This window comes from Manis pentadactyla, chromosome 12 (assembly GCF_030020395.1).
Source record: "Manis pentadactyla isolate mManPen7 chromosome 12, mManPen7.hap1, whole genome shotgun sequence".
Lineage (NCBI taxonomy): Eukaryota > Metazoa > Chordata > Mammalia > Pholidota > Manidae > Manis > Manis pentadactyla.
In genome coordinates, this window is record NC_080030.1 from 46,180,935 (window position 1) to 46,208,440 (window position 27,506).

The window sequence follows — 27,506 nt, forward strand, 5'->3', positions numbered from 1 at the left end:
TTATCTTTTTTACCCTTTTGGACAATAGTTACAGTATGAGGCTTTCTGAGCTTGTCCCACATGTCTGTTACATTCTTGCCTTGTTCTCTACTTGTTTCCCCATGCTTCAGTTAGTGTACTTTTCTGCTGCCCTATCTCGCAATTTGCTAATCTCCTCTTCTGTCGAATCTGCTGTTAAATCCATTATAGATTTTTTATTTCAGTTACTATAATTTTTATTTATGTAATTTCCATTTGACTGTGCTTTACTAAACTTTTCATCTGCTTTCTCTTTATTTTCTTGGTCATTTCCATAATAGTTAACTGTAGAGATTTTGTCTGCTAACTCCAACATCATCAGAGGGTCTGCTTCTTTCATATATATATATACACTTCTTAATTTTGTTCAGATTATCCTATCTCTCGGACATGGTTGGAAAAATCTTTTCCTAAGGTTCAATCTACTTCTGATTAGACCATTTCTGGAGTATTTCTCTCCATGGATTTCAATGGACAATTTTAATTGTTTTTACTGGAGTCCCCACCCCAAGTAGGTCCTAAACCCTAATTTCTGTCTCCTCAGCACCATAAGACTTCAAGGAACTCTGTTCTGCTTCTCAGAGTTCTTCTGCTTAGAATTTTAAACAAGCACAATTAAGACCAAGAAAAAGTAGTAAGTATCCATAGAAACAATTCCAATAAAATATTGTGGAAGTTAAGAAAGAATGGTATGCTTCTAATTGCCGTAATTAGAGATGACTCATGAAAATGATAGCATTTGAACAGGAAGTTGAAGGACACCAAGATACTAGAATAAGAAATACCATCGTACCACTTTACCTTAAGAGATAAATCGAATACTGTTCTATATTCATTTCTAATAGAGCCCAAACTTTTTGAAGAGTATCTGCAACATAGGCATTTTCCTTCGTGTCTAAAAATAATAATAATAAATGACAATATAAAAGCTGTAAGCTGACTGAAAGATTCTTGATTTTACAGATTAAGTTGAAATCACAAGGTGGTATCTGAAATCATAAGCATTATTAGCAACAAAATCATGTTGAAAATATGAAGCTATAAGTATGCTGTTTTCCTTCATCTTTAGTTTAAAAAATCATAAAATGTTCATTGATCTAATAGGATAATTACCAGAGTTAACATATTATTTTATATTAGACCAAATATTTCTTATGAAAGCTTTTATGTCAAAAAAATATCCACCCAATTTAAAAAAATGATGCTCAATAGGATGCTACTAAAGTTTAAAGTATAATCCACAAATGGCTTAAGAGTATGTGATTTGGCAAAAAAAAAAAAAAAAAAAATTAAGTCCATACTAAAGCCTCATATTTAACATGTCAGAAACTGACTTTTTTTTCTAAGCATCCTATTTTAATTTCTCCATGGTACTTACCAGTATCTGAAATTGATATCTCAATATATTTACTTGTCTATTGTAAGCCTACTACCACTAGAATACAAGATTAATCATGACAGAAACTGTCAGTTTTACTGACTTTGATAAGGTCAGAATCTAGAACAGTGCTGTGCACACAAATTATTCAATAAATAATGTGTCGAGAAAAAGAAATGCAAACACTATTAAAACATTATTAAATTGCTCAAGCTTTTGTCTTTAAAAAGGAAAAAAAATCATTATATGCATAAAATTTTTATAGCATATATGGACGAAAAATATATTTTACCATATGTTTAATTTGCTGAATTTACTTTTTAAAAGAAAAAATATAAAAATCAGGCAACAGTAATAGTTTTCTATTGGAAAGTTTTTATTGCTTAAACACTTTAATTATTTTCATTAAATGTTTCAAATAGAGATATTTTTACAACAAAATGTTTCAATATACTCAAAGAATTCTATTGGAGGTAAGGCTTTTCTTATGAAAAGATCAACAAAAATTACAAAATGTAGATGCTTGAACACAATTTTTGACTGTGCAGTGCTTTATTTTAAGCTGACAAAAAGGTAAAATAAAACAGACCTTTCACAAAAAGTTTATTTCATATACATAATTATATTTGATTTAATAAATATAATAGTATACTTAAAATGTATTTTATGCCTTCTAAATGTATGTCACCATGGACATATATGACAGCCTCTTTTTCATTCAATTCATTCATTCATTCATTCATTCATTCATATCTTTGAAAGATGGTCTAGAAATATAAAAACATCTGACTTAGCTGAAGCTGTCTGCTTTAGCCTTCTGGTAGACACTGGGGATACAGAGAGAAAAAGACCAGTTTCCTGTTTTTAAAGAGCTCACAATAGATTCAGAAGACATAATCAATCATTCACTTATTCATTCATTCTTTAAGCAAATCTTTGTCCTGTTCATACTTTGTGCCGGACACTGTGCTAAATTCTGAAAACAAGAGAGCCGTGTAACATACATCCTGACCTGAAGGGATTTCGATATAAAGTTAAAAATACTTAGCCAAGCCATAAAGCAGGGTAACTCTAGAATACTTTTCACTAACACACAAATACTCATTCTTACATATACAAGTTCATTTTATAAACACTGACAAATTATACCTGGTGTTCTGGCTCTCATAAGCAATCGGACATAAGACCCTCTCCACAGAGCTTGAATTTTAGTTGCTGCAGCTCCTTCCGTGGGAGAATAATCTTTATCACTCACTGGCATGCTGTATTTAATGTCTATGCATTCCGCTGAGAAGAGAAAAATAAACTTTGGGCTGAAAGTTATATTTAATCCCTTCCCCGATCTTCAATGCCTTTCATTACTAAAGCCCTCTGACACATACAGGGCCACGACGACAGATTTGTCATTATATTTAACATTGTCTTCCATAGGTGGTCTTTTTTTGGAAAGCAAACATTCTGGACAAAGGAAACACACTAAATGTCACATTAGTGAATTACTATTAAGTCCCCTGAGAAAGTAGCAACAGGTTTTTCAAAACTGAAAGAAAATGATAAAATGGTGGGAATAGAGCATTGGGAGAGGAAGAGAGGAGGGTTACTTGGATTAGAGGATCTTTCCAAAATTCCTCAAAGTTTACTGTATAGATTAGCAGCTTTCAAACTTTTTAAGGTCAGGAACAAATAAAACGGAAATTCTGGGCTCTCCTTGGAAGTATGCGGCATAGGGGGCACAGGGCAGATCCCTGGAGCCCTTTGGGCTTCCCAGAGCACAGCTGAATTCTACAACTGTCAGTACAGCCCTATTCTGTTCTACCTACTCCATAAAAATTTTATCTTATATAAGGCTAGGGATTCCTTTGTCAAATAAATACCTAAAATTAATCAGTACCTAAAGACGCCTCTTCCAAGGATGAATCAAGCAGGTCCAAGTCCAAAACCATAGCACGAAATGCAAATTTTAAGTTAGGAGTGGGTTTTGTTACTTGAGCTTTTTTCATTAAACTCCATAAAGAAATATGAAAAACCTAAAAATGATAAAATATACTAGTATACTTTTTAAACCAAGAAAATACTGTTTCCTGGACAGAGAAGCTCCAGAAAACTTTACTTTACATATATATATATATATATATATATATATATATATATATATGTATATTTCTCAGTTATAAACACAATCTAAGAGAAGGCTCTTCAAAGTCTCACTCACCGAGTAAAAAAACCAAAATTATCATGTGATTATTTCTAGTTCAATAAAATTTTAATCACTACAACAGAGTTTTTAGTGTGCACTCAAAATACAACATTACAATGGTTGGATGTACTATAAGACAAAAAATATTGTTCTTGTGCTGAAGTAAGTTCAATACCATATTTCATTGATTCTAAGATGCCATCCATTGTAAGACACATTATTTCATGTGCTACAAAAAAACAAAATATGCTGCTTAGAGGTTTTTTATTTTAATCACTTTCTTATTATCATCTGTGAGTATTTACTCCTATTGAAAAAGCTCTTTTAGATTAAAACATAGATTTTTCATCATGCATCTCATTCAAATACACACACAAAAAATAAGCTACATAAGTTAGCTAAATGTTCTGTAAAGGTATTCATGCTCAAACTCCTATTGCTGCAAATCACTTTTTGAAATAACTTAACATCTGTACTTGCCTATACAATTTTGTCCTTCATATTGTCAAAAGTTTTAAAGACGCACCATTGCCTAAAGAGCATCCTACTTTCATTCCTGGGGTTTTCTCAAGCCACTGACCCCCATTCATTAAGTGTGGCTGCTGGTTCATTCTTGATCTTTCCAAAGAGGACTGGCAGAAGGTTATTAGATCACAACAAAAACACATATTCCTTCTCCCAAGTTTTTATCCTGATATGCTGAGGGATTCCATTTATACAGTTATGCCACTTAGAATAACAATCAGGCAGCACATATTTCTACTGGCTTGCTTTTAGCTATTTACATATCCATGGGGAATAATGTGATTGGTAGGTTACATAGAGCTTCTGGGGCACTATTTGAGATGACTTTAGGCCAGTCACACATTTCCTTCTCTCTCTTTTCCAGAGCCCTGGGGAAGTCATTCTAGTATGAAGAAAAATCCCTCTTTTCATGTTTCTCTGAGACTCTCTATAAGCCACTTAATTTGCTTCCCCTAAGGATTAAGCGTTTGTCAAACAATATATATTTCATTTGAAGCAGTGATAACATGAACTCTTATGAACAAATCTATGTGTGTGCAGAGAATTCTGGATGCCACCTGGCCAGCAACAATTGTAAGGAATACCAGCTGTAAGACATGCTTTGATTTCATTGTGATGTTCAAGTGTGATAAGAAACAGGCATCTTAGAACTGGTGAAATATAGTGCCTTTCAAAGGCATATGACTATTGCATTTCCTGCTTAGTCCACATTTTCTGACAACTCCTCACCCTTCTCCACATGCATAAGAACAGGGACTTAATCCACAATCTACCCCAGTTTGTACCTGCCCCATTTGCTGGCAGTAGTGGAAAAGCCTACAAGCAAGCATCTAACCCAAGCTGAACAAATCATTGTCACTTTAACCAATAATTTGAAATCAGGATCAATTTCCAGTGAAACTGGCCTTACATGGAAAAGGGATGTAAAATTTAGAAGCTATTTTTTTCCGTGATGTGAATTTAGGAGTAGAGAAAACATATATATAAAGAGGAAAAAGAAAATGAAGTTCTAAGGGCTTTCTGTGCCCTCTTTGAAGTTTCTCACTGGGTCATTCCTGCCCTTATGTGTTATGAAGATGTCCCTGAATCCTAAAACTAAGTCAAGACATCCAGCTCCTTGCTGTGGCTTGAATGTGTTTTCTGTGACATACTAATACAACATCCTGAGTATTTCAACATCTGAGATAGAAATAAGAAAAATTATATTAATCCTCCTACTCTGTTACAGTTGGAGTGTTCAGAGTCCTCCATCATATTGACCTTGTACAGCACAGTACTCTGATCTATACGTGATTTTTGATGACAACAGTGAATTAGGACTATGGGCAGAAGACGGGATTTCAGATAAGACATATGTCTGCTAGAGAGCTGGAATAAGCCTACAGAGAGAACAGTGGACTTACCACATCAGTGGAGATTTGGGGGTACCCCTGCTGGGGCATCCCCTCTGAGGTTAAAAGATCAATGCTTGCCCCAGGGCTTGGGGTGCAGGAGGGACGAATGCTCAAAGCACATAAGATTTTTAGGGCAGCAAAACTACTCTCTATGAGACTACAGCAATGGATACATACCATTATACATTTGTGTAAACCCATAGAAGGTACAACATTAATAGTGGGCCATAATTGTAAGCTATGGAGTTGGGGTGATTATAATCTACCAATGTAAGGTGTTCAACTGTAACAAAAGTACTGCTCTGGTGGGGGAGGTTGGTGATGAGGGAGGCTGTGCGTGTGTGGAGATGGGGTCTGTGCTCAGTTCTCCTGTGAACCTGAAACTGCTCTAAAAAAGTAAGTCTTTAATAAAAAATATTAACTGGTGCCATGTATTTTTATTTGCTAAATCCAGCAGTGGTACTCGCCAGGGGACATTTAACAATGTCTGAAGCATTTTTAGTTGTCACAACAGGATGCTTACTGGCACTAGGGCATGTAGGTGGGCCATGCTGCGATCCATCTACAGTGTGTGGCTCAGTCCCACAAAGATCACCTAGCCCAAAATGTCAGTGATGCCTAGGGGCTGCTACAAAGTCAGCTTCACTCCCACAAGGCTTTCTGTGAAGCCGGAATGCTACTCAGCCTGGGCAGAGGCCCAAGTTACAAGCATGAGGAAGTTAATGCCGTTGAGGGCACCCATTTATTGCTGCAGAAAGAGGTGGTGGTAAGTGTCACAACCTCCCTTCTCTGGTGGACATGCTGAGGGATGACCTACAAAGTTCCTCAGGATCCCCTGGGTGACTGGGTCCCTGTACCAACAGCAGTAATCATCACACCACTAACGAATAGTCTTCTCTTTCTCATTTCATTCTTACCTCTCCCTCATGCCTTCCAACTTAATTCACTTCCCAAATAAACTGTCTCCCTCCAAAATGTTTTCTCAGCTCTGATTTTGAGAGTCACCTAACATAAGATACAGCATTTCACCTAGAAAATAGCCCTCTAGGAACATCATAAACTGGACATGCTTACTCTGAAGTGCTGTGCGGTCAGTTCTTTATCCTGCAGAGGTACAGGGTAGTGAGCTGTTTGCAGATCCTTCAGAGCCACAGGAAGTTTACCCTTGTCTTTGAAACTAGCAATCACATTGCCAACAGCTCTCAGAATTGTTAGAGACTGCTCTGTAAATCGGTAGCTTTCCTGTGGACACAAAGCACAGCAGCCAGCCTCACTTTCACTTATTTAAGTGCAATTAAGTATACAAAATTTAATTTCTGTTATTATGGTAAACCTCTGTTACAGGGCTAATGCAATAATTATTTATGAATTATTACATATAAAATTTAGCCACGAGAAAGAAGGAAATCCTGCCATTGGTGACACCATGGATGGGCCTTCAGGACATTTGCTAAGTGAAATAAACCAGACAGAGAAAGACAAATACTGTATGGTATCACTACATGTGGAATCCAAAAAAAAAAAAAAATCAAATTATAGGAAGAGAGAATAGAAGAGTGGTTGTGAGGTCTGGAGGGCTAGAGAAAATAGGGAGAGGTTGGCAAAAGCATACAAAATTCCAGCTATAAGAGGAATAAGGTCTGAGACTCTAAATGTAACACATGGCGACTATAGTTGACAGCACTGTACTATATAATTGATATTTGCTAAGAAATAGAACTTAAACATTCTCACCAAAAAAAAAAAAAAAAAGATAAATATGTGAGGTGATGGCGTGTTAACTAAATGGCAGGAATCATTTCACAATGTGTACATGTATCAAATCACCAGATGTTCATTTTAAATGTCTTACAGTTTTGCCTATTAAACCTCAATAAAGCTGGGGGGAAAAGAAAATGGATGTCAAGTTTCAATAAATGTGTAGTTTGAAACCAGAGAGAGAGGCAGGCAAGGCCGTGAGCAGTTAGCAGATCATCCTGACTGGTGCGCGGTGGGAGCGGAGAAGCTGCCTGGAGCCGCAGGTGCTGAGAGGCCGCGGGAAGAGGGAGAAGTCGCAGGAAAACCTTGTCAAGTCAGTTTGGCCCCTTTTCTAGGGGGCACCATGGTGTCATCATCGCCCCGCGGGTATTTTGAGGAACGGCCTGGCAGGTATGCCTAAACGGGACAGACTTCCTACTGATGAGAAGCTGATGAAAACAGATGCAACCGACTTGCCACATTCATGCATTTACTCCTCCATTACCTCGTCCCAAACCCTCCAGAGCCTGGGGAAAACCCAGCACTTCTCAGTGGTGTTCCTCCCTGAGGGGAAACCATGACCGGAAAAGCTGTCTGGTCAAGTGCTGGGCATGATCCTGCAGGGCTCTGAGCGGCTTGGGTCTCTCTGCTCTACGACCAGTCTATACCCCCTTTTGTTTCTTCATTAGAACCAAAGAATAATGGGGCCTGGCCTTGCGCCCTAAACATTTTTACAAGATGGAGGCATTGATAATCACAGGGAAATATGAGTTCACAGAATGAAATAACTAAACATTTAGTAAGTTAAATCGCCTAAAGAAGTAAACAAACTGGATAATCCCTACTACCTGAAACAGAATTGTTTAAAAAGAGAAGACAGAACAAGAATCTAAAATAATGAGGAGAAAAATAATGAGGGCCTAAGGGGAATCTACTTGCAAGGTGGGCTTGCTGCTTTCCCTTCTTGTCAAAGGAGCAGGAGGAGAGGACTGGTGAGAGACGGAGTGGCGAGAAGAGGCAGCCACGGGGAGTCCTGCACCGGCGCTGCCAGAATGCATGACTGGAGCAGAGCTGGGCCATGGAAGCATTAGCATGAGGGAGCCGAGCTTAAGCCATCTCGTTGGCACCCTGGCTTAGAGGCTTGCTGACTGGCTGAGAGGATTCTACCTCATTAACATGAGGCTGTGCCACATGGAGAAAGGAGGGCAGAGAACGTGAAGCTGAATTATGCAGTGGGCGGGCCCTTTGCAAATCTGCCCCATTTGCATATCCTTTAGAGGACATCTAAAGCCACATAGGACCTCAGCGGAGGCGCTCGCCCCGTTTACCTCATCTCTTCTTTCAGACCCTGTCAGAACAGAGGAGCAAGAGAAACTCAAAAGAAGCCAAGAGAAGAAAGAGGAGATGGAGAACCTTCCAGGGATCCTCTGTCCCTGAATTCCAGGCACACACCCTCCAAGTTCCCTTGGCCAAGGAAGGGGTGAAAGGAGGGTATGGTACCAAAATGTTAAACTATAATAAAAAGGACTGTACTGGCCCTTCATTCCTCCCGAAGGACCAGTAGTGCTGTGATCGGCCTGAAATAGTCACAGGTGCAAAACGGGACTCAATAGAGTACAGGTGAAGGCAGTTGTTGGAGAAAAACTAAGATTATTTCATTTGTGTCCCTACAGAGTTCAGACTGCTTATATGTTTCATATTTGGGGATTTCTTGAAGAATATTCTTAATAGTCTTGAAATGGTAAAAAAAAAAAAAAAAAAAAGGCTAGGTTGAATAAAAAATGGGGATATGATTTAGTTCAAAATCTTTGAAAATAAGGCACACAGAAAAATCACAGTTGCTTAAATATTTACCGGCTCAAAGTTGGGGAGCACGACATCTTCATCCCCAATGACAAACGTCACCGTGCTGCAGATGTGCAGGGAATGTCCTACCGGGGAATACGCAGCGAAGAGCAGCATGTGTCTCCTAAAGAAAACGGCGATATGTGAGGCCCAAGGGCTCCTGCCTTGCAGTCCCTGCGGCTGTTAGTTGCTTGATGACAGTTTCTGCTCAGAAGAAGCCAAATGTTAATGATAGCTGAATTGTTTAACACAGGTGGGATAAAGACCTTTGAATTTCCGTTCTCCGAGAACTCCCAGGGATCATGGAATCTATATTTCAAACACAAACAGTTACAGTAAATGATGAATTTGAACGTGCTGAAGGTTTCTCCCATATCCTGCAGCCACACTGCCAAAGGCTTGTCTTGATCCTTCCCTAACAATAATTCAGGGTGGTATACGGCTTGGTAGTTGTCATAACCATTTTCTCACAAATGCATCATTTCAGGTATGTTAAACCATGTCTCTCCTACCAGGTTTCGGTATCACTGAAAGCAGGGATATTCATTTCCCCTCAGTTACTGAATGCTTAGAGCATGTTCAAAACACATGTGCTGATAGGTTAGGTCCTGTAGGGGGAAACATAGATACACAATTCTTTGTTAATTCACTGTCCTTGGTTGTCTTAATGGATGTGCGTGCAGAGTAATGATTTCTGGGAGGATCTCTCCATGCCTGAGTTTTTAGGGTGGATGTGAAAAAATATTGAAGTTCAAAAAAAATTTTTTTTTTCTAGGTATCTTGGATGCTTGCCATGCATTATTTTAGCTTTTGATTCTGTTGCTTACACTTTGCTTTTTGTACAAGAGCCATAGTTTTTCATTGATCACATAGAATTAGCATGATGGATCTCAGGAAATCCAGTAAAAACATTTATTTCATCTGAAATATGAGGTAATGTTTTGAATTTTACTTATCAAAACCAAGAGAACCTTTTGACTATATATACTTTCTTTAAAATGGAAAATGTGCTGTTTTTAACCAACTTTATCTTAATTAAAAATAAAACTAGAGATAATAAAAAAAAAACTAAGGACAAGTAAATCTACAGACTGGGAGGGGAAAATGCAGTTTTTCTCAGTCTTTTTTTAAATAAAATTGTGGTTCTTGCTAAGGACTGTAATAAGATTTATAAGAAAATAAAAAGGATTCTTTAATAAATTAATTTTAGGAAATGCTGGGTTAAGAAGTTTAAACCATATTCTTTACTAAGAAATTGCCAGACTCAGACAGTTATGAATACTCCAAAAGGAGATTCAGTATACAGCCTTTCTTCAATTTATTTGTTCATGAAATTATTTCTCTTAAGAACCATAATGAAAGACCTGTCCCTTAAGAAATCACTTTAGGAGACAATATCCTAGATTCCGTATTATTTAATTATCTAGTAATAAATAGCTAGGAAGCCTTAAAAAATACTTAATATGGGAAAAATGAAATCACTCCATACCCAACGGGCAGGCGAAGCATTATAGCCTTGGTAGCATATGTATGAATCTTCAGAACGAGATCACGTGGCTTCAGAGATTTCCAAGAAAATGTTTCCGCTGTAAGTAGTCCAGGCTCTACCGGGGGGCTGTCTTTTGTTAAAGCTAGGAAAAGTAAAAAATATTAAGATTTGACTGTGAGAATATAGCTGGCCTTCACTTTATAACATTAATAAAAGTAGTAATAATAAACAGGCATTAGAGATATCCTAAAAATGTTCATAAATACAATAGAAATTACTCTGGATAAATACTCATCAGAAATAATATTCAAGTGGAATCTACACCTTCCTCTCTGTCCTATTTTTCTCCTTCATATTCATCCCCTCAGGTGAAGAAACCAGAAGTGGGAAAGTTAGAAAAAGTAGGACACAGGGATTCCTCATCACTTTTATTATGTAAGGCAGTAATTACAATATCCCTCAAAAGGCAGTTTAGAAGAGGCTAAACATCACATCTGGGAAAGTAAGAGATTTTCCTAAGACGGTGGCAAAACAAGGTCAAAATATCCCACAAGTTTTTACTTTTGATTCTTAGTTTTGACAGTGTGCAGAAATAGCAAATAATTAACAAAAAATTTAATCTTAATTTTGAGCATTTCTCTTAAAATGAATAAAGAATATTCACTGTTCTTCATCAGTAGGTGAGGGTAAAATACTTTTTAAATTATAAAAAACTTACTGAGATAAAATTTACATAACAGATTGTGTTAGTTTTAAATGTACAACATAATGATTTGATATATATATGTATACTTTGAAATGACTTGCACAATAAGTTAACATCCATCACTTGATATAGTTAAACATTTTTTTCTTGTAATGATTTTCTTTAAGATTTACCCTCTTAGCCACTTTCAAATATACAATACAGTATTGTTGACTATAGTCACCATGCCGTACATTACATCCACAGGACTTATCTTTTTACCCTATTTCCAGATAATATTCAAGCTGAGGATATAAGTCCATAACAAGACTTGAAACACATCTACACACACATAATTTAAATACTCTAGGATATGGTATGGCTTAGGAGCTATTGGTTAGCTAGACATACTAAACTTATACCACTTAAGTTCAAAAAGTTTATTCAACAGATATTTATTACCCACCTGCTATACACTAGATACCATTCAAAACATTGGATATGGCTTGGAGGAAAACCATGGTTTCTGCCCTCAAAGTTGGCGAGACATTTAGTATTAAGCATTCAGCCAATAGTGAATGTCTACAGTGCCAAGTACTGTTAATTTGAGTTAGAGATAAATGTTTTAACAACAGTCCACGGAATTAAAGAATGATGTTTTGTGCATATGGGCATGTGTGTGCAAGGGGCTGACCTTAGAGAGACATAGTGGGAAGGCTGACTGGAGCTTGGGAGAGTTCGTCATGAGAAGATGAGACACGTCATTTCTGATGACTCCTTTCTCACCAGTGAAAGCAGCAGTGAGGTCATCAGCTAAAAATGAGGCTGAGAGGGGGTGTTGGAGATTTGCAAAGACAGAGAGACCTGAAGGTTTGAGATTGTCATCCATGAGCTGAGGGCTGCAGAAAGAATGAACTGGGGAGATGTGGGCAGTGCTTGGGGGCTTTCCTGAGGCCTGTGGTCCTCAATCTGAAGCAGGACTCACTGGTGTTTTTTTTTAATCCAGTCACATGCAGCTGCTCTGATGCAACCACAGGTCAGGTGCAGAGTTCAGTTGTCTAGTTGAACAATATTGGGATTTCACAAGGAATATAAGATGAGAAGTATATGTGAGGATACAATTTCAATGGTGACCCATGGAAACTATGCTGGGAATAAAAGAAATAAGGATGTAAGGAGAATGAGGGACAGAGAAAATGTGGTGGGGTCGATGGATGGTAGTCCCAGTGGAATCGAAGAATTCAGGAGCAGGATTCCAGGGCATGACTTGGAGAGTCAGGGGGTGTGGCCAGCGAGCCTGAAATTGAGATGATGGAGATGATGCAGCTATTGGCAGAATAAGTCCTAATGTGGAACTGCGACAGCAGGGGGCCAACGTGGGATGCAGGAAAAGAGCTTCAGAATTGTCAAATCAAAGAAAGAGTTCATGTTTCTCAATAGATTTTGAAGGAATGGAGAATGCTGACAGGGATGGTGGAAGAAAAACAGAGTGGCGAGGTGTGCCAAAGAGGAGAACAGGTGACTGCCGCGAACGAGGTGCAGGCGGCAGGGGTGAGCACAGTCCTCGCTGTCTGAGCAGCAGGCTCATCACAGGAGGCGGTGTAAGTGTGACTTTCTTACAGAGCCTGGAGAAGGAGTAAGTTCCTTCATCCAGAGCCTAAAAATCTTATTATTGTATTTTCCCTGGCCTGAATTTTCCCATGCCCTCTTACCTCCAGATTCTCCCCAGCGTACCAACGCAGAATAGCAAACCAGAAGTTCAATAGGTTTTAGACTATCCACAAATAGAGAGTAGGACACACGTTCGTCTGAGAACTACAAGAAATCAAACCAATCATTGAACTTAATATTAGTGTACTAACAGTGTATTTCCCACTTCTGATAATAACACAATATTTAACATTTACAGAGTACTTACTATGTTCTAGACATCACAGTAAGTACATTACAGGTTTAATAATATGAAGACAATAACACTGAGTGCATGCTGGCAGTAGTCCACAGAAGCTGTGTCTACAGGGCCTGTGTGAGCCTGGCCACAGTCCGAGAGTCAAAGCTCTTCTTCACAAGGAAAGGAAGGCTGTGTTTCAGAAATGTCGAATCAAGGAGACTGGGCCAGGGTTGAACAGTGCTCGGGGAATGGGTTCCTGATAAGCAGACAGGCCACAGAGTAACTTTGGCAGAGAATAGAAATGTGTAATGGGGATATATGAAGGTATTTTACAGGGTGATATGAAATACAAACTCTCTCTTACGTCTTTCTACAAGATTTTCAGAAATATACCCATTGCTCGCTAGGGCACCAGACTCAATTTTTCTTTTGGAGATGCAAGAAAGTACTGAGTAAAAACAGAATTTCCCTTAAAGGACAGCTACATAATGGTTACATGCACATGATCTCAATCTGTTGCTATATGGGTGCTATTATTATCCATAATTATGCATGAAGAAATGGAAGCACAGAGAGGGTAAGTAATTTGCCAAGAGTGACAGCTTGCAAGTAGCAAAGCTGAGATTCAAAAGAAGGTTTATCTATCTCCATGATTCTAAGGCTGGTCTTGACTATTGTGCTATCATTGCCTCTCAAATTCTCAGTGCTTCAAACATAATTTTGACTGATGGTATAGGAAAATATGTTAATTTAATTGTCATTATACTTTAAAAGCTTTCATATTATTTTACAATATTTAAATAACCAGTAACATATAAAAGAAAAATCTTCAGTAATACTGTAAAAAAGGAAACCTTGTTACTTAATCAAGTGTGTCATTCTTGATACAATATAACCATGTTTAAATGATTGTTTCCCTCAATATTTTCCACTAGTTAGCATTTGACAATTTGTTTCCTTTTAGCTGCAACATGTTCATAATAGAGGCAGTTGTTTCAAATATTCATTATCTAAAATTATGAAAGACCCCTGAATTTTCCAGTCTGCATGCCTGAGGAGTTTGTACATAGCTAGCTTATTGACTGTCATTTTTAAGAGTCAGAATTTGTGTGCAGGGTGGCCCTGGAGGGCACATGGAGGGACTCTGCCCTGGTGCCAGCACAAGGCACCTTTGAGAGCCCCCGCCTCACCCCCACACTGAGCACCGGTCCAGGAATGTGCAGGGAAGCGCCGCTCATGACTAGGGGACATGGAGGGAGAGGCCTCAGGCTCTGTGCCCCCAGCTCAGCAAGCAAAGCTTGAGGCCCCTGAATCAGGAATGCCTGAACTCGGACCACAACCACTCCTGCCTTTCAGGCCACACCAATGGCTAAGTTTGGGTTCCAACACCTTCCAAGGAAAAACTATCGTTTTCTCACATCATTGGTGCAAATAAATAAATAAATAAATAAAAATAATAACATCAGGAGAATGAAGGGACTCATAGAGGGCTAATAACAATATTTTATTTTGCTAAGCTGGTTTGTAAAAATAGGATCTGAATAAAGAACAGTTTTCCATTTTTTTACACACATACACATATGAATAGTGATCATAACAAAAACTCATATGCAAACTGCCTTAAAAAATAAGTGACAACCAACATTTGTTAACACTTACTAATAACAGTATGTTTCTCATAGAGTTGGGAAACACATCTCTCATTTATTTCCCAACTCTAAGACATAGGTCTCATTACTGCTATTTTATAGAAAAGAAAACTGAGGCAAAGAGAACTTAAATGACTGGCTGAGTGTCCCATTCCAAGTGGAACCTGGATTCAAAACCAGGCAGTGTGGCTTCAGAGCCACTAATCCGCTTCTCTAAAGGCACACCTGCTTAGAAAGGCACAGGCTCCAAGTCAGACAAACCCAGTTCTCATGATGCTTGTGCCACTCACTAGTTTGGTGATCTTGGGCAATTGAAGCAAACTTGATCTGCCTTAGTGTCCTCACTGAAAAATGATGGCGGCACTGGTCCTCACATAAAGTTTGTCAAGAGGAGTTAATGCAATAAAGCCGAGCTCAGGGCTGGTAACAGAGTGAGCACCTATAAATGACTGTCATTAATTGCCAGTACTGGGAACATGGAAATACGCCTGTTAACTATAAACTTTCCGATATTCTCATGCCATACTCCGGGTTCAACTGTTCCCAATGAACAGTTTTGTTACCTTCATACAGGTGAAGCATCCCTCTGGGTGTTTTTATAGATAAACTCCAGGACTAAGTGGGCCATTTCTCCTCCCCACCACCACCCTGGTTACTACAGACCTGATGCTTAATTTCAGAGCAGGTAACCAGCTCCAGAGCGCCTCTTGAGAAAAGCCCAGAAGGTTTTCTCTGCCTGTGTTTTCATCTAGTACAAGCGCAAAGGGGAAAAGCATCTCTGAGACACGTACTTCTCCCCAGCAGCGTACTGCTCATGGAGATGGGAGATTATCATGCAAGTTTCAGTGCAGTTTTGTTTCCCAGAACTAAATGGCTTCATAGTTTTTCCCCAAATTTCACTCAATGCAAGATTTGTTACTGAATTCATTCACCATTTTTTCTTTTATTGAGTTCCTACCTCATGCCAGGACTGGTATTGCAATAGTAAACCAAAGGACAGAGTCTTTAAGATGCTGACATGGAGAGGGTGGGTAGGTGGAGGGTCACAGAGAAGTAATCAGGCAGTTAGGACAGAGGAAGAATAGGTCGTATAAAGTGCATGGAGTCAGGGTACTTGACCCAGACTCTGTGGCCAGGGAAGAAGGTTTCACAGGGTCAAGGACATCCATGCTGTTCTGAAGGACTTCTAGGAATTAGACAGATAATGGCAGTAATGATAGAGGGGAATGAAGTTTTGGCAGAGGGAAGAACATGGGCAAAAGTAACAAAAATGGTCATGAAGATGTGTTTATGTTTTAGGGACTGCATGCAAATCAATAAACACTAACTGAAATCAAATATTGTGAATTCATTTGTGCTTCTCCTTCATTTACGCATAAATCAAACAATTTTCTTAATATGAATTTTCACTTAATAATGAAGCTCAGGATTGAACCACTACAGCATAATCAAATGGACCACTTTTAGGGATATAAGGCAGCAGAATTTTGTTAATTGTTTGGATCAGAGATTAGAAAAGACCCTAAGAATTATTTTTTTACATATAATAATGTTACAAGCATAGAAATGCTTGATAAATTTGAAGGTGTTTTTCACTAGCATGATTCTATTAAACATTTAAGTGTAAGAAGCGAAAAAGAAAAGATCATAATATATTTACCTTGAATTCTGTTTTTTGAAAGTTAAGGCAATATGAACTTGGCTTGTGGAAAATATATATATTCCTGAAAAACATTATTTATAACACATTATCATTATATGCAACAGACTAATATTACATGTTAGGTTTTACATGTTTAGACTCAAATAGTTAACAGGCAGAACAAGGTAAAGATAGATGAAAGGCAAAAAATAATTAGAAAGGGGGAAAGTGATTGCCAGAGGCTGGGAGGTGGGGAAAGAGGGAGAGGTTGGTAAAAGGGTACAAACTTTCAGTTGCAAGAGGAACAAGGATGGATGATCTAATGTATAACATGATGAGTATAGTTGACAACACTGAAATAATTGAAATTTGCTAAGACAGTAGAATTTAAATATTCTCATATTCTCACCAAAAAAAAAAAAAGGTAGATATGTGTGGTGATGATGTATTAAATCAATGGGGAGAATCTTTCACAATGCATACAGATATTAACTCATCACCATGCATACTTCAAATACTTTACAATTCCACTTGTCAATTAAACCTCAGTAAAGCTGGGGAAAAATAATGACAACTGTACTGAATTAGTTTTCCTAAAGGGAAAAAATGATCTATCTCAGTGACTGAACTATCTTCATCTCAGTCAACAAATTAGTCTTTGAGGATAAGCTGAAGTTGACCTATGTTCTGTATGGACAGTCAACTCACCCATTTTCCTTCTAACATTTTTGCTTTATGTTATATCAACACCGGACTAATACTGGCTTCACTCTTTTAAATGATAGCTAAAAATGAATAGCTTCTATATCCACTATACTCAAGGCACACAAAAAATTATACTTACTGAAAGCATACGCAAAAATCATCAAAATCTAACCACATTTCCTTAGAAATAGCAGTATTTATTGCTGTAAGTTCCTCCTGTGATTTTTCCTGTGGGGCTGTTGTCTGGCTGAGCAAATCTCTCTCCAAATTAAATCCCTCAGCTCGATGGGCTACTTCATTCAATCCAAGGTCTGTTGGTTCATCTGTGTATAGCAGAAGGTAAACATGTCACATCTATGTTGTTAAATATTAACTTGTTAAAAATTAAGTTATTAAGATATGAAAAAATACAGAGGGGAGTTCATATATCAAAGTCTATTCTGAAAAAAACATTTACTGAGATAATCATTTACATGCAGATCTCAATTTTGTGGCAGTTCATATAGATACATTTTCACATACTCAGGAGATTGTAACTTACATGCATATGCATAGTAGTGTTCAGATATTTTGAAATAATTTTCATAAATATGTGTACACATTCTTCAGAGATTAAAAAGTTACAACAGAAATTAGCTGGTTTATGTACTTGAAGTCTGCTATAGACAGGCATATTCATGTATGAGGGGATGGCTCAGACAACTAAACATAAAGGGTGAACGAGAGATCTATTGTAATAAATGTATTTCAGTAAGCCACTTAATTGCTCCTGAAAGTCAGTGATTCCACAATCTTACTTTCTGTTAAGTAACACTATATTGTTACTATAGACTTTGTGAACCAAAACTTTATATACGTACATGTCACAGAACACTTGTTTTGGATTTGAGGATTGGGCAAATCTTCATTTAGGACCTGATGGATTTGCAATGGTTTCAGTGCTTTGATCACAGCATGCATACATCAAAACACATGAGCTTTACTTGTGGGCCCTTAATCAGATTGTCTTTTATTTTGACTGTAAGCTTGAATTTAGCAAGTGAGATTATCTGATTTTTTTAGCCAAGAGCAGATTAGACTCAACACATCAGAGAAGTTACTGGAGAAAGATTACTGAGAGCCAGGGGAAGGGAGAGCTAACTGCTGCGGAGAAGCAGAGCTCCTTTTGTGCTTTGATGTCTGTGAAAAAAAAGTCATGAGAAGATTGTTAACTTACCTTTTCCAACTACAAGTTGTGAAGCAATATTACCCTGTGAATTGAAAGGAACACATTAAGAAATCAATTTATGAATTCAACAAAATGACAGCTATCTAAAGCATCACAACTTAAAAGAGCTAAAGTCTTTTAAACATTAAAGAAACAGATTTCTGCAAATACTTAATAAAACATATAGTAACAAGGGATGTGTTTTTAACCTTAAAATTCAAAAAGTTTTAATTAAATAATCAGCACAAGTTTAAGTTTGCATTAAAACACAGAATTCGTGATTTTATTAAATGGTTGAATTTTTATAATAAAAGTTAAATTAAAACAGAAATATCTTTACATGGTTATACTGCTCGATATGAGACATCTGTCATTATTACAGATTGCATATAATGAGGTTATGATTGACAATTAATATACAGAACCTAAAATGGCTGGTTTCATGTTAAAATAACGCTTCCTCAAAATTTTAATGGAGAAAAAAGTTGAATTCATTTGTACAACTCTTTTCTCTGAAGCAATTAAAATAGTATAAAAGATATAAAGATATAAATTAATATGATTGTGGCTGCGTCAACGATATTTTGGATGATGTGACATGAATAGAGGTTATAACAGAGTAGAAATAACTGAACACTAAATGCTCTCACTAAAGTGCAAAGCAAGCCCATGTACACCACAGGACCCCAGAAATAACTAGCAGGCATCTGGGAAGAAGAGATTGAGATTTGGGCTAAAAACACAGGAATGGGTTGAACATAAAGAGCAGACAAATCCCAATTCTTTGCCCCAAACCCTTCTTCTTAACAGGATGCTGGAAGTTCCATGTGGAGGACACTTTCAAGCTTCATGCAGAGAAATTAAATGAAAAATCCTCCAGATTTGGGCTCTCAGATGCCATGGGAAGCAGGAAAGTCTACAGAGAGGAGAGGAATCAAGCAGAAGTGTAGTGCTGAACTCTGAGACTCTCTGCTGTGCTGTTTGGCCTCAGTGATGCTGATGAGTAAGTGTCCCGACCTCTGTGACCCCCTTTCACCCCGCAGGGAGATCAGAGGACACGTGACTGGAGAAGCTGACAGGAGTCGGGGAGAAACCCCAGGGAATCTGACATTCGGAGCTAATCCACTCCCAAATGAAGTTCATTCATCGCCAACTACCCTAAATTAAAGCCACCAGTTGACAAGCTCTGTACATGCTATAATTCAGCAGGTTTTAATGCCACAAATTCCTTAAATATGTATGTACAACAAAGTAGTTTCCTGTACTGAGGAAAGGGTCTTACATAAAAGAAACTAAAGGGTGTGAGTGGGGGGATTCATAGAAAACAGAAACAATATATATGGGGATGATTTTTAAATTAGTCAGAAAGATAAGAGAATATTCATTTATCAAACGACTTCTACAAAATATGATCAAGAACAAGAGAGAGCTCTTAGAAACTAGGAGTAGGAAAGTGAACTAAACTCGAAAGAAAGTTTGGATAGTAAAGTTGACACAAAAGACAAAGAGACTAAAGCTATGAAACAGAAGAAAATGGGGACAGCTTCATGACATTGGATTGGTGGCAGTTTCTTGGATGTGACACAAAGAGCACAGACAACACAAGTAAAAACAAATAAACTGGACTACATCAAAATAAAAACTTCTTTGCATTAAAGGATGAAATCAGTAAGAGTGAAAGTGATTCAATCTCTGGGAGAAAATGTTTGCAGGTCATATATTGATAAAGGGTTAATATCAACAATATATAAAGAACTTATACAAAACAACAAAAAATAAGCTAACACACAAAAAGATAAACAGATGGCCAACGAGCATTTGAAAAGATACTTGACATCACTAATTATTAGGAAAATGTAGACTGAAACTACTACGAGATACCACCTCACACTCCATATGATGGCTAGTATTAAAAAATAAGTACAAACATGAAATAAGTGTTGGTGAGGACATGGAGAAATTGGAGCCCTTGTGTATTTTAGTGAGAATGTAAAATGGTGCAGTTGCTATGGAAACCTGTATGGTAGTTCCTGAATAATTGCAGAGTTACCACATGAGCCAATAATTCACATCTGAATATATACCCAACAGAATTAAAAGCAGCAACTCAAAAAGATATTTGTACTCACGCTCATAGCAGCATTATTCACCAAATGTCCATTGATGCATGAATAGATGAAATGTGATATTTACATACAATGCAATATTATTCAACCTTAAAGGAAAGAAATTCTGACACATGCTGCAACATGGGTGAACTGTGAAGACATCCTAAATGAAATAAGCCAGTCACAACAATAGAACTACTGAACAATTCCACTTACATGAGGTACCTAGAATAGTCAATTCATAGGGACAAAGTAGAATGGTGGTTTTAAGGGAGGGAGGAGAGGGGGAATGGGGAGTTGTTTATTGGGAACTGAGTTTCATTTTTACAAGATGAAATGGGTTCTGGAGCTTGGTTACAGCAATGTGAATGGACTTAATAAGATTGTACTAAGAAGAGGAAACAGCATAAGAAAATTCTCCAGAACTGCAAGACATGAGTTTCCAGATTGAAGAGGCTCACGGAGTATCCAGCACAGTTCATGTAAAAAGACTCATACCAAGGCCAGTCACTGCAAAATGTAATTATCCCAAGAATGACAATAAGGCCCTACAACTTTCTGACAGGACAGAGAATCCCATACCAATGATCAAGATCACAGTGTCATCTGTACTCTCAAGAGCAATGATTTGCTCTACATTTACATTGTAAAATAATTACCAGTATCTAGATAACTAACCATCTTACCTAGTTTATATAGTTAACTCTTCCTTTTTTTGTGTGGTGATGTTCAATGAAAAGAAAAAAGGGCAGTCTTGAAGACAGAAGACAAGGGATTAAGAAGATCTTCAAAATTCTAAAAGAAATGACTTCCAAACTGGAATTCTATATCCCACCAAAATACACATTAGATGGGAGGGTAGAATATAGACATTTACAGGCATACAAATTCTCATAATTTCCACTTCCAAATATCTTTCTTCTGGAAGTACTGGAAGATGTGCTCTAAAAACATTAGGGTACAAACTAGAAGGAAAATATAATTTCCAGGAAATGGAAAATCCATCAGAGGCGAGAGACAAAAAGGAGTCTCAAGGTGACAGGTGCAAGTTTCCATAAGTTTGAACTGGAGCAAAAATGCAAAGGAATCCAGGGGTCACATCTCCAGGAAAACAGTCAGCATCTATAGAATACCTGATATCTTTGGCCATGTAGCAAATGGTGCTTTGAGTCTTTTTGTTTTGTTTTTTTTACCCAGTGTATGGGAAGGTCTACTGTATTATGGAAAAATAATCAAATTTTAAAAATGCAGTTATTAGCTGGTACAAAAAGTTGTATAAGAAATGCCATCATATATGCCTCAGCAGTAAAATTCTTATGTAGCTCGACTATTGATTCAACAAAAACTTGTGAATGAAAATACCTGGAAGACAGGAGTGTGGAGGCACGGTAAGGGACTATGGGAGCACTAAAGCCGTATCTTTTCTAACAGGAAGTCAAGAGATAACGTCTAAATTGATAGATCAAGAAATGGCAGAATTCAGTCATTCAACAAATATGTAACAGTGTCTGCCATGTACTAGGAATTTTTACGGGTGCTGGGAGAGAAACAACATATGATAAAATCATAATCTCTGCCTTCATAAAGCCTACTATTTAGATACACAGAGATACATACCAGAAAAACACTTCAACAATAAAAGTGACTCTGAAGAGGAAGGCTAAAGAATGAAGAGAGGCAAAATAGGCTGGCTGTTTATGGTAATTTTTGCATGCAATAGCTTAACATTAAAAAAAAAGAAAACTTTGAAAATGTTAAAGTTTATTCATTCTCCTTATAAGATTTCCCATCTGTTAGTCTCTGCTTTTCAACGTATACTAATAAATTTGTTTCCCTGTATGTGATGGTGTGCCCTCCAGGATGTCTTATTCATCAGTAGAGGTTGGTAAAAATAAACTATGGTTCATTCTCATGCTGAAATATTATGCAACTTGAAGAATAAAGTCATTCTTTTAAAATATAGATACAAAATTATCTCCACTATGTAGTAAGTAAAAACTTTTTTATTCATCAAATTTTGAGTAGAAAAAGAGGAAGTGATAGAATACTGTGGGTGTTTCTTTGTATTTACATAAACCCTGAAAGCGTCCTACAGAGGGTAGAGCAGAGACCATGGCAGAGGCACATAAATAGAAACAAGACTTCTTAAATAATGTTTTATACATTTGTTTTTGAACAAGTGAATGTATTACCTATCAAAAAATGAATACCCCTTCACACCCAACACACAGGCAAAAGTTGAAACATCAGGCAAAAAATGTAAATGTTGGCTAGGATGTGGTATGAAGGAAATTCTCATCTAGTGCTGGCCGGAGTGGACATTGATGCACCCATACTGGAAAACTGTTTGGCATTTTATTGTAAGGCTAAACAGGTGAATGCCTTATGATCCATTTATTATACTCCCAGATCCATATGCTAGAGCAGGGCTTCCTAGTTTCCACTGGGCCACCATGGTTAGATTTCAGGAATTCATGAACATGGATCACCAAAAAAACATTATCTTTAGCTGAAGTTCAGCATTTTCTTCAATCATCAATTTATTAATGCAGGTGAGTAGCCACAACGCTATTAACAATAAACATGACTTTATCCACAAATCATATTTTATATTACATTGCAATCATTGCAAATATCTTAAAATGTCATGTATGCTGACTACTGCTTTGAAATCACAGCAGTTATTGTTATATTTCATGTGGGCATATTTTCTGGTCTACAGATCCTCCCATGACTGGACTGGCCAGTTGTCTGGCAACCATACATGGCAGTCATTCAACCACCAAATAGTGAAGTTGTGTGTTCTCACAGTGCTAACCCAGACAGCTATCTTGCTTTCCCCTGTTCCCTATCTATAACACCTAATTAATATGCAGAAATAGATAAGTTGCTTTCATTGTGTTTTAAAGTTTTAGAAAACTGACAAAGAGAGCCAAACACATAAAAGTTTACAAACCCTGAAACTAATGAAACTCTCACACATGTACACATGGACATTCAAGAATAGCCATGGCACCACTATTTGCAATAATAGAAAACAAGAAGCAATAAATATAACCACTAACATTGTAAAAGATTTTTAAAAAAAAAGGTAACCTAGTGGTACATTAAATACCCTCTACCAATGAAATGAGTGACCTGAAGCATCCAACAAAATAAATTTCATCAACAATGAAAGAAGTCCCAAAAGAATGATTATAAGGCCATTTAAATAAATCTTTTAAGTATTAAACTATGTTGTATGTTGTTTATAAAGGTCAATATAATTCGCAAAATTAGAAGAGTATGGAGCTGATTCATACCAAACTCTGAATGGCAGATAGAAGATACATCCCGTAAGAGACACACAGAGGACTTGTAAAGAAGATGAATATTCCATTCTCCAATCTAGATGATGGATACGTAAGAGCCTTATTTTAATAGTATTCTTTATTCTGTTTTGATGCATGTGCTACATCCTTTTCGTGCACATTTCACAATTTAAGAAAAATATCTGAAAATTAGGAATTGGGCCATTAATGAGAGTATTGTAATTACCTGAGATGCAGCTCTTGTTGGTAGACTTAAGTCTGGCTGGCTTTGGGTTAAGTTTTCATCATTTTCAGCAATGGAAAATAAATCAGATCGTTGAGGCAACCTTTTGCTAATAAAAGATTGTACAAAATGACTAATGGAAAAACCCACAAAACTTCTGTTACTGTAATCTCTTGTTTAAGTTAGTAATAAATAATAGCAGACTCTTTATTGATATACAATTGTCATAACATATTTCTTTCAGGTGTACAGTATAACATCAATATTCATATATATTGCAAAATGATCAACACAATTCTGTTTAAACATCCATCATCACAGTTACAATTTTATTTCCTTATGATAAGAACTTTTTTAAGATTTACTCTCTTAGCAACTTTCAAATATACAATACAGTACTATTAACTATAGTGTTGTACATTAAATCCCCAGGACTTACTTATTTTATAACTGGAAGTTGGTACCTTTTGACCCCCTTCACTCATTTTGCCCACCTCCCACCCACTGCCTCTGGCAACCACCAATTTGTTCTCTTGTATTTATAGTGGTTTTTTTTTTTTCTGTGAGAGAGATCATATGTTATTTGTCTTTGTCTGGCTTATGTCACTTAGCATAAAGCCATTAAGGTCCATCCACATTGGCACATATGGCAAAACCTCCTTCTGTTTATGGTTGATTGTATTCCACTGTATACTGCAGTTTTGCCAACAACAGAAAGTTATGATTTTATTTCATCATTCTCATTTTTTTTAAACTAGTAGTATTTTTTGTTTCATGTGAAAAACAGTGAATTGATTTCTATACTACTGAAGAAATATTCTCTATCAGTTGATGCATTGCTGTAAGAAATTTTCTGGAACATTGTTTTAAAGCTGTGGTGGTCATCCCTGAATGTAGATAATCAGAACATAGGAATTTGACATTAATAATTGATCTAAGTATCAGAGTTATGTATTAATAAAATAGGGTTCACAGTAAGAAATTTAATCATAAGTCTTGAGCACTTAAGTTTACAACTGGCATTCATACTAGCTACCCAAGTATATAGTATTTTCTTTGAAATAATTGCTGATATGACCTAAAATCACCATTGTCATAGCTAGAGGTTTATAGGCACAATAAAAAGATATCTGTTACAGTATATATATTTTAGGTAAGTATGTTTCGAAGTTTTATGTACTCAGACTTCCTAAACTTGGATTGTTTCCTTACTATGATCAGGTAAGCTTTTTAATTCATCCGAAGCTAAACGGCTCTGATTTAGCTGAAACTGCCACTAGAGGGCAGCACAAACACATCTGTGATGCTCTGATTCTATGAAAAGAGGCCAGGAGCCAAGACTGGGCAAATCTGGCAACTTGCTATGACAGTGTCCAGTGAAAAGCAGTGTGAAACTAGTCACACTCAAAGCCTTGCCAAAAAGAGGGCACACTCTCATGTTGACTTGAGAATACATAGGAAAAATTAAGGTTCTCAAAATACACGAGTTTGATTATTTGAACTTTTATAATGGTTTAAATACTTGGCAGGATTTTATTTGCTATGATTTTGGCTTTTAAAGTACTTAAAGAGAACATAAAATATAGTAATACTGTAAATGCAGTTAAAATGTTTAAATAAATTCACCTAACTAAACATATTTAAAATTATTATAGAAATTAATAGATTGATGTGTAAGATTTATTGTAAGTTAAAATGCAAGTTTGAGTAAAACCAGATTTACAAAATACATACTAGTAACAAATTTTTCAAACCAAAGTTAACAGCAAATTGTTTTTTCTGTTTATAAAGATGTCCCTCATGTTTTGACATTGCTAACTGTCACTGCGAGTGCTGCCTCCGGGCCCCTGCTCACCCACTTTTCAGCCTTCAATTGTTGATGCATAAAACTGACAGGAGCCTTAATGGGACAAGATTTGAAAAATATCACTAATATTTGCAACTCAAAAAGAGCCCATAAAAAGCAATAACTGGCTATGATTGGAAGATGCTCTACAAATAGGATAATACAATGAATAGACTTCTAATCTAAATTTTGATTGCTTTTCTTCATCAGTTTATATTCCTATTATGGATCTTAATATACCCATGAGAAGGCTGAACCATGGTTATTGTATGTGTGACCTATAATACAAACCAATCAAACATTTTAGAAAAGTTTTATTAAAGATCAAAATACATTTTAAAAAGTACACAAATCATAAATGTGAAACTTGTTGAAAATATCACAAAGTAAACATGGCCATATCACCATTATTCAGATCAAGGGATATTGATACTACCGGTGCCCCACAAGCCTTGCCAGATGTGCTTCCCAATCACAGGCAATACTCCTCCCCATAGGTAACCATACAGAATTCCAACACCATATATTGCTTTTAATTTTTCTTTTCTTAACGTATGCAAATAGAATAATTAAAAACAAACCGTAAACTTTGGTCTAATGTTTGTGAAACATTCATCCAAGTTCATTATGTAGCAGTATTTCTTTTACTTTTTATCTATATTTTATTGTATTTTATTTGTCTTTGCTTTAACATGATTTATCTAGCTGTAGTTTTTTTCATATTTACGTTGCTTGATGTTTTGTAGAACTTTCTGAATCTTGATTTTTTATTTTGGGGATAATTTTGGCAATTACATTTTTGTTTTTTGATTATTCCCCAATCTCTCTATCCTCTACATCCAAGACTCACTTGCAAATATGTTGGTCTTTCTCAACTTGCCCTATATGTCTTTTACTGTAATTTTCCTCTATTTCTTTTTTTTTTTCTTTTTGGTCTCCATGCTTCAGTTTGGATATTATCTTCTGCCCTATTTTTCATTTTGCTAATTGTCTTTTCTACTGTATCTACTTTGTGATTAAATATATCCATTGAATTCTTCATTTCATTTATTGTATTCCTTGGTTCTAGAATTCTTACTGATTTTCTAGACCATTTTACAGTGTTACTGATCTTTATATTTTACAACTTAATTGAGAGGTAACTGAAATGCAATTAACTATACAATTCTAAAGTATAAATTTGATAATCCTGGATATATGTATATATTCATGCATTAGTTATCACTGCATAACAAATTACCACAATTTTAATGGTAATAATCATATCCTCCATTCATATTACCCACAAGCCCTGCTCATTATTGCTATTTCTGTACTTCCTGGTTGCTTCTCTGAACTCATTAGAAACTGTAGAACTAAGACCATAGTCTTTCTTTCTACCCTGATTATCATATTCAAATAGTAAATTTGGATTCTTCCTCATCATCCTCTTCCTCCTTTTCCTTCTTCATTATCTTTGTTTTTGTAGTTAAAAAGTTTCTTTTTTTATTTGTCTCTAAGAGTGACACATTCCATCTCTATGACAATCACCTGGTCCTTTGATTTAATTATTGGATAATAACCAAAAATACTCATTAATGCTCATGTTTAAGTAAAACAAAATACCTCATTGTAAAGCCAGACATATTTAGGCCTTAATTTAAACAATTCAAAATT

The 27,506-nt window shown here is 36.5% G+C and overlaps 1 protein-coding gene across 6 annotated transcripts in view; it reads right to left on the reverse strand.

The window, feature by feature from the left end:
* Positions 1–27,506, reverse strand: part of ADGB (androglobin) — a 175,165-nt gene that overhangs the window by 64,980 nt on the left and 82,679 nt on the right. For all 6 annotated transcript variants that reach the window (XM_057489120.1, XM_057489121.1, XM_057489119.1 and 3 more), the window contains exons 12-22: positions 24,008–24,107; positions 18,372–18,405; positions 17,295–17,478; positions 16,469–16,532; positions 12,981–13,083; positions 10,584–10,725; positions 9,104–9,218; positions 6,587–6,754; positions 3,288–3,423; positions 2,546–2,683; positions 820–913 (exon numbers count right to left, since the gene is read on the reverse strand). In XM_057489120.1, the coding sequence (XP_057345103.1) occupies positions 820–913; positions 2,546–2,683; positions 3,288–3,423; positions 6,587–6,754; positions 9,104–9,218; positions 10,584–10,725; positions 12,981–13,083; positions 16,469–16,532; positions 17,295–17,478; positions 18,372–18,405; positions 24,008–24,107 (1,278 nt within the window). The remainder of the gene's footprint in view (positions 1–819; positions 914–2,545; positions 2,684–3,287; positions 3,424–6,586; positions 6,755–9,103; positions 9,219–10,583; positions 10,726–12,980; positions 13,084–16,468; positions 16,533–17,294; positions 17,479–18,371; positions 18,406–24,007; positions 24,108–27,506) is intronic.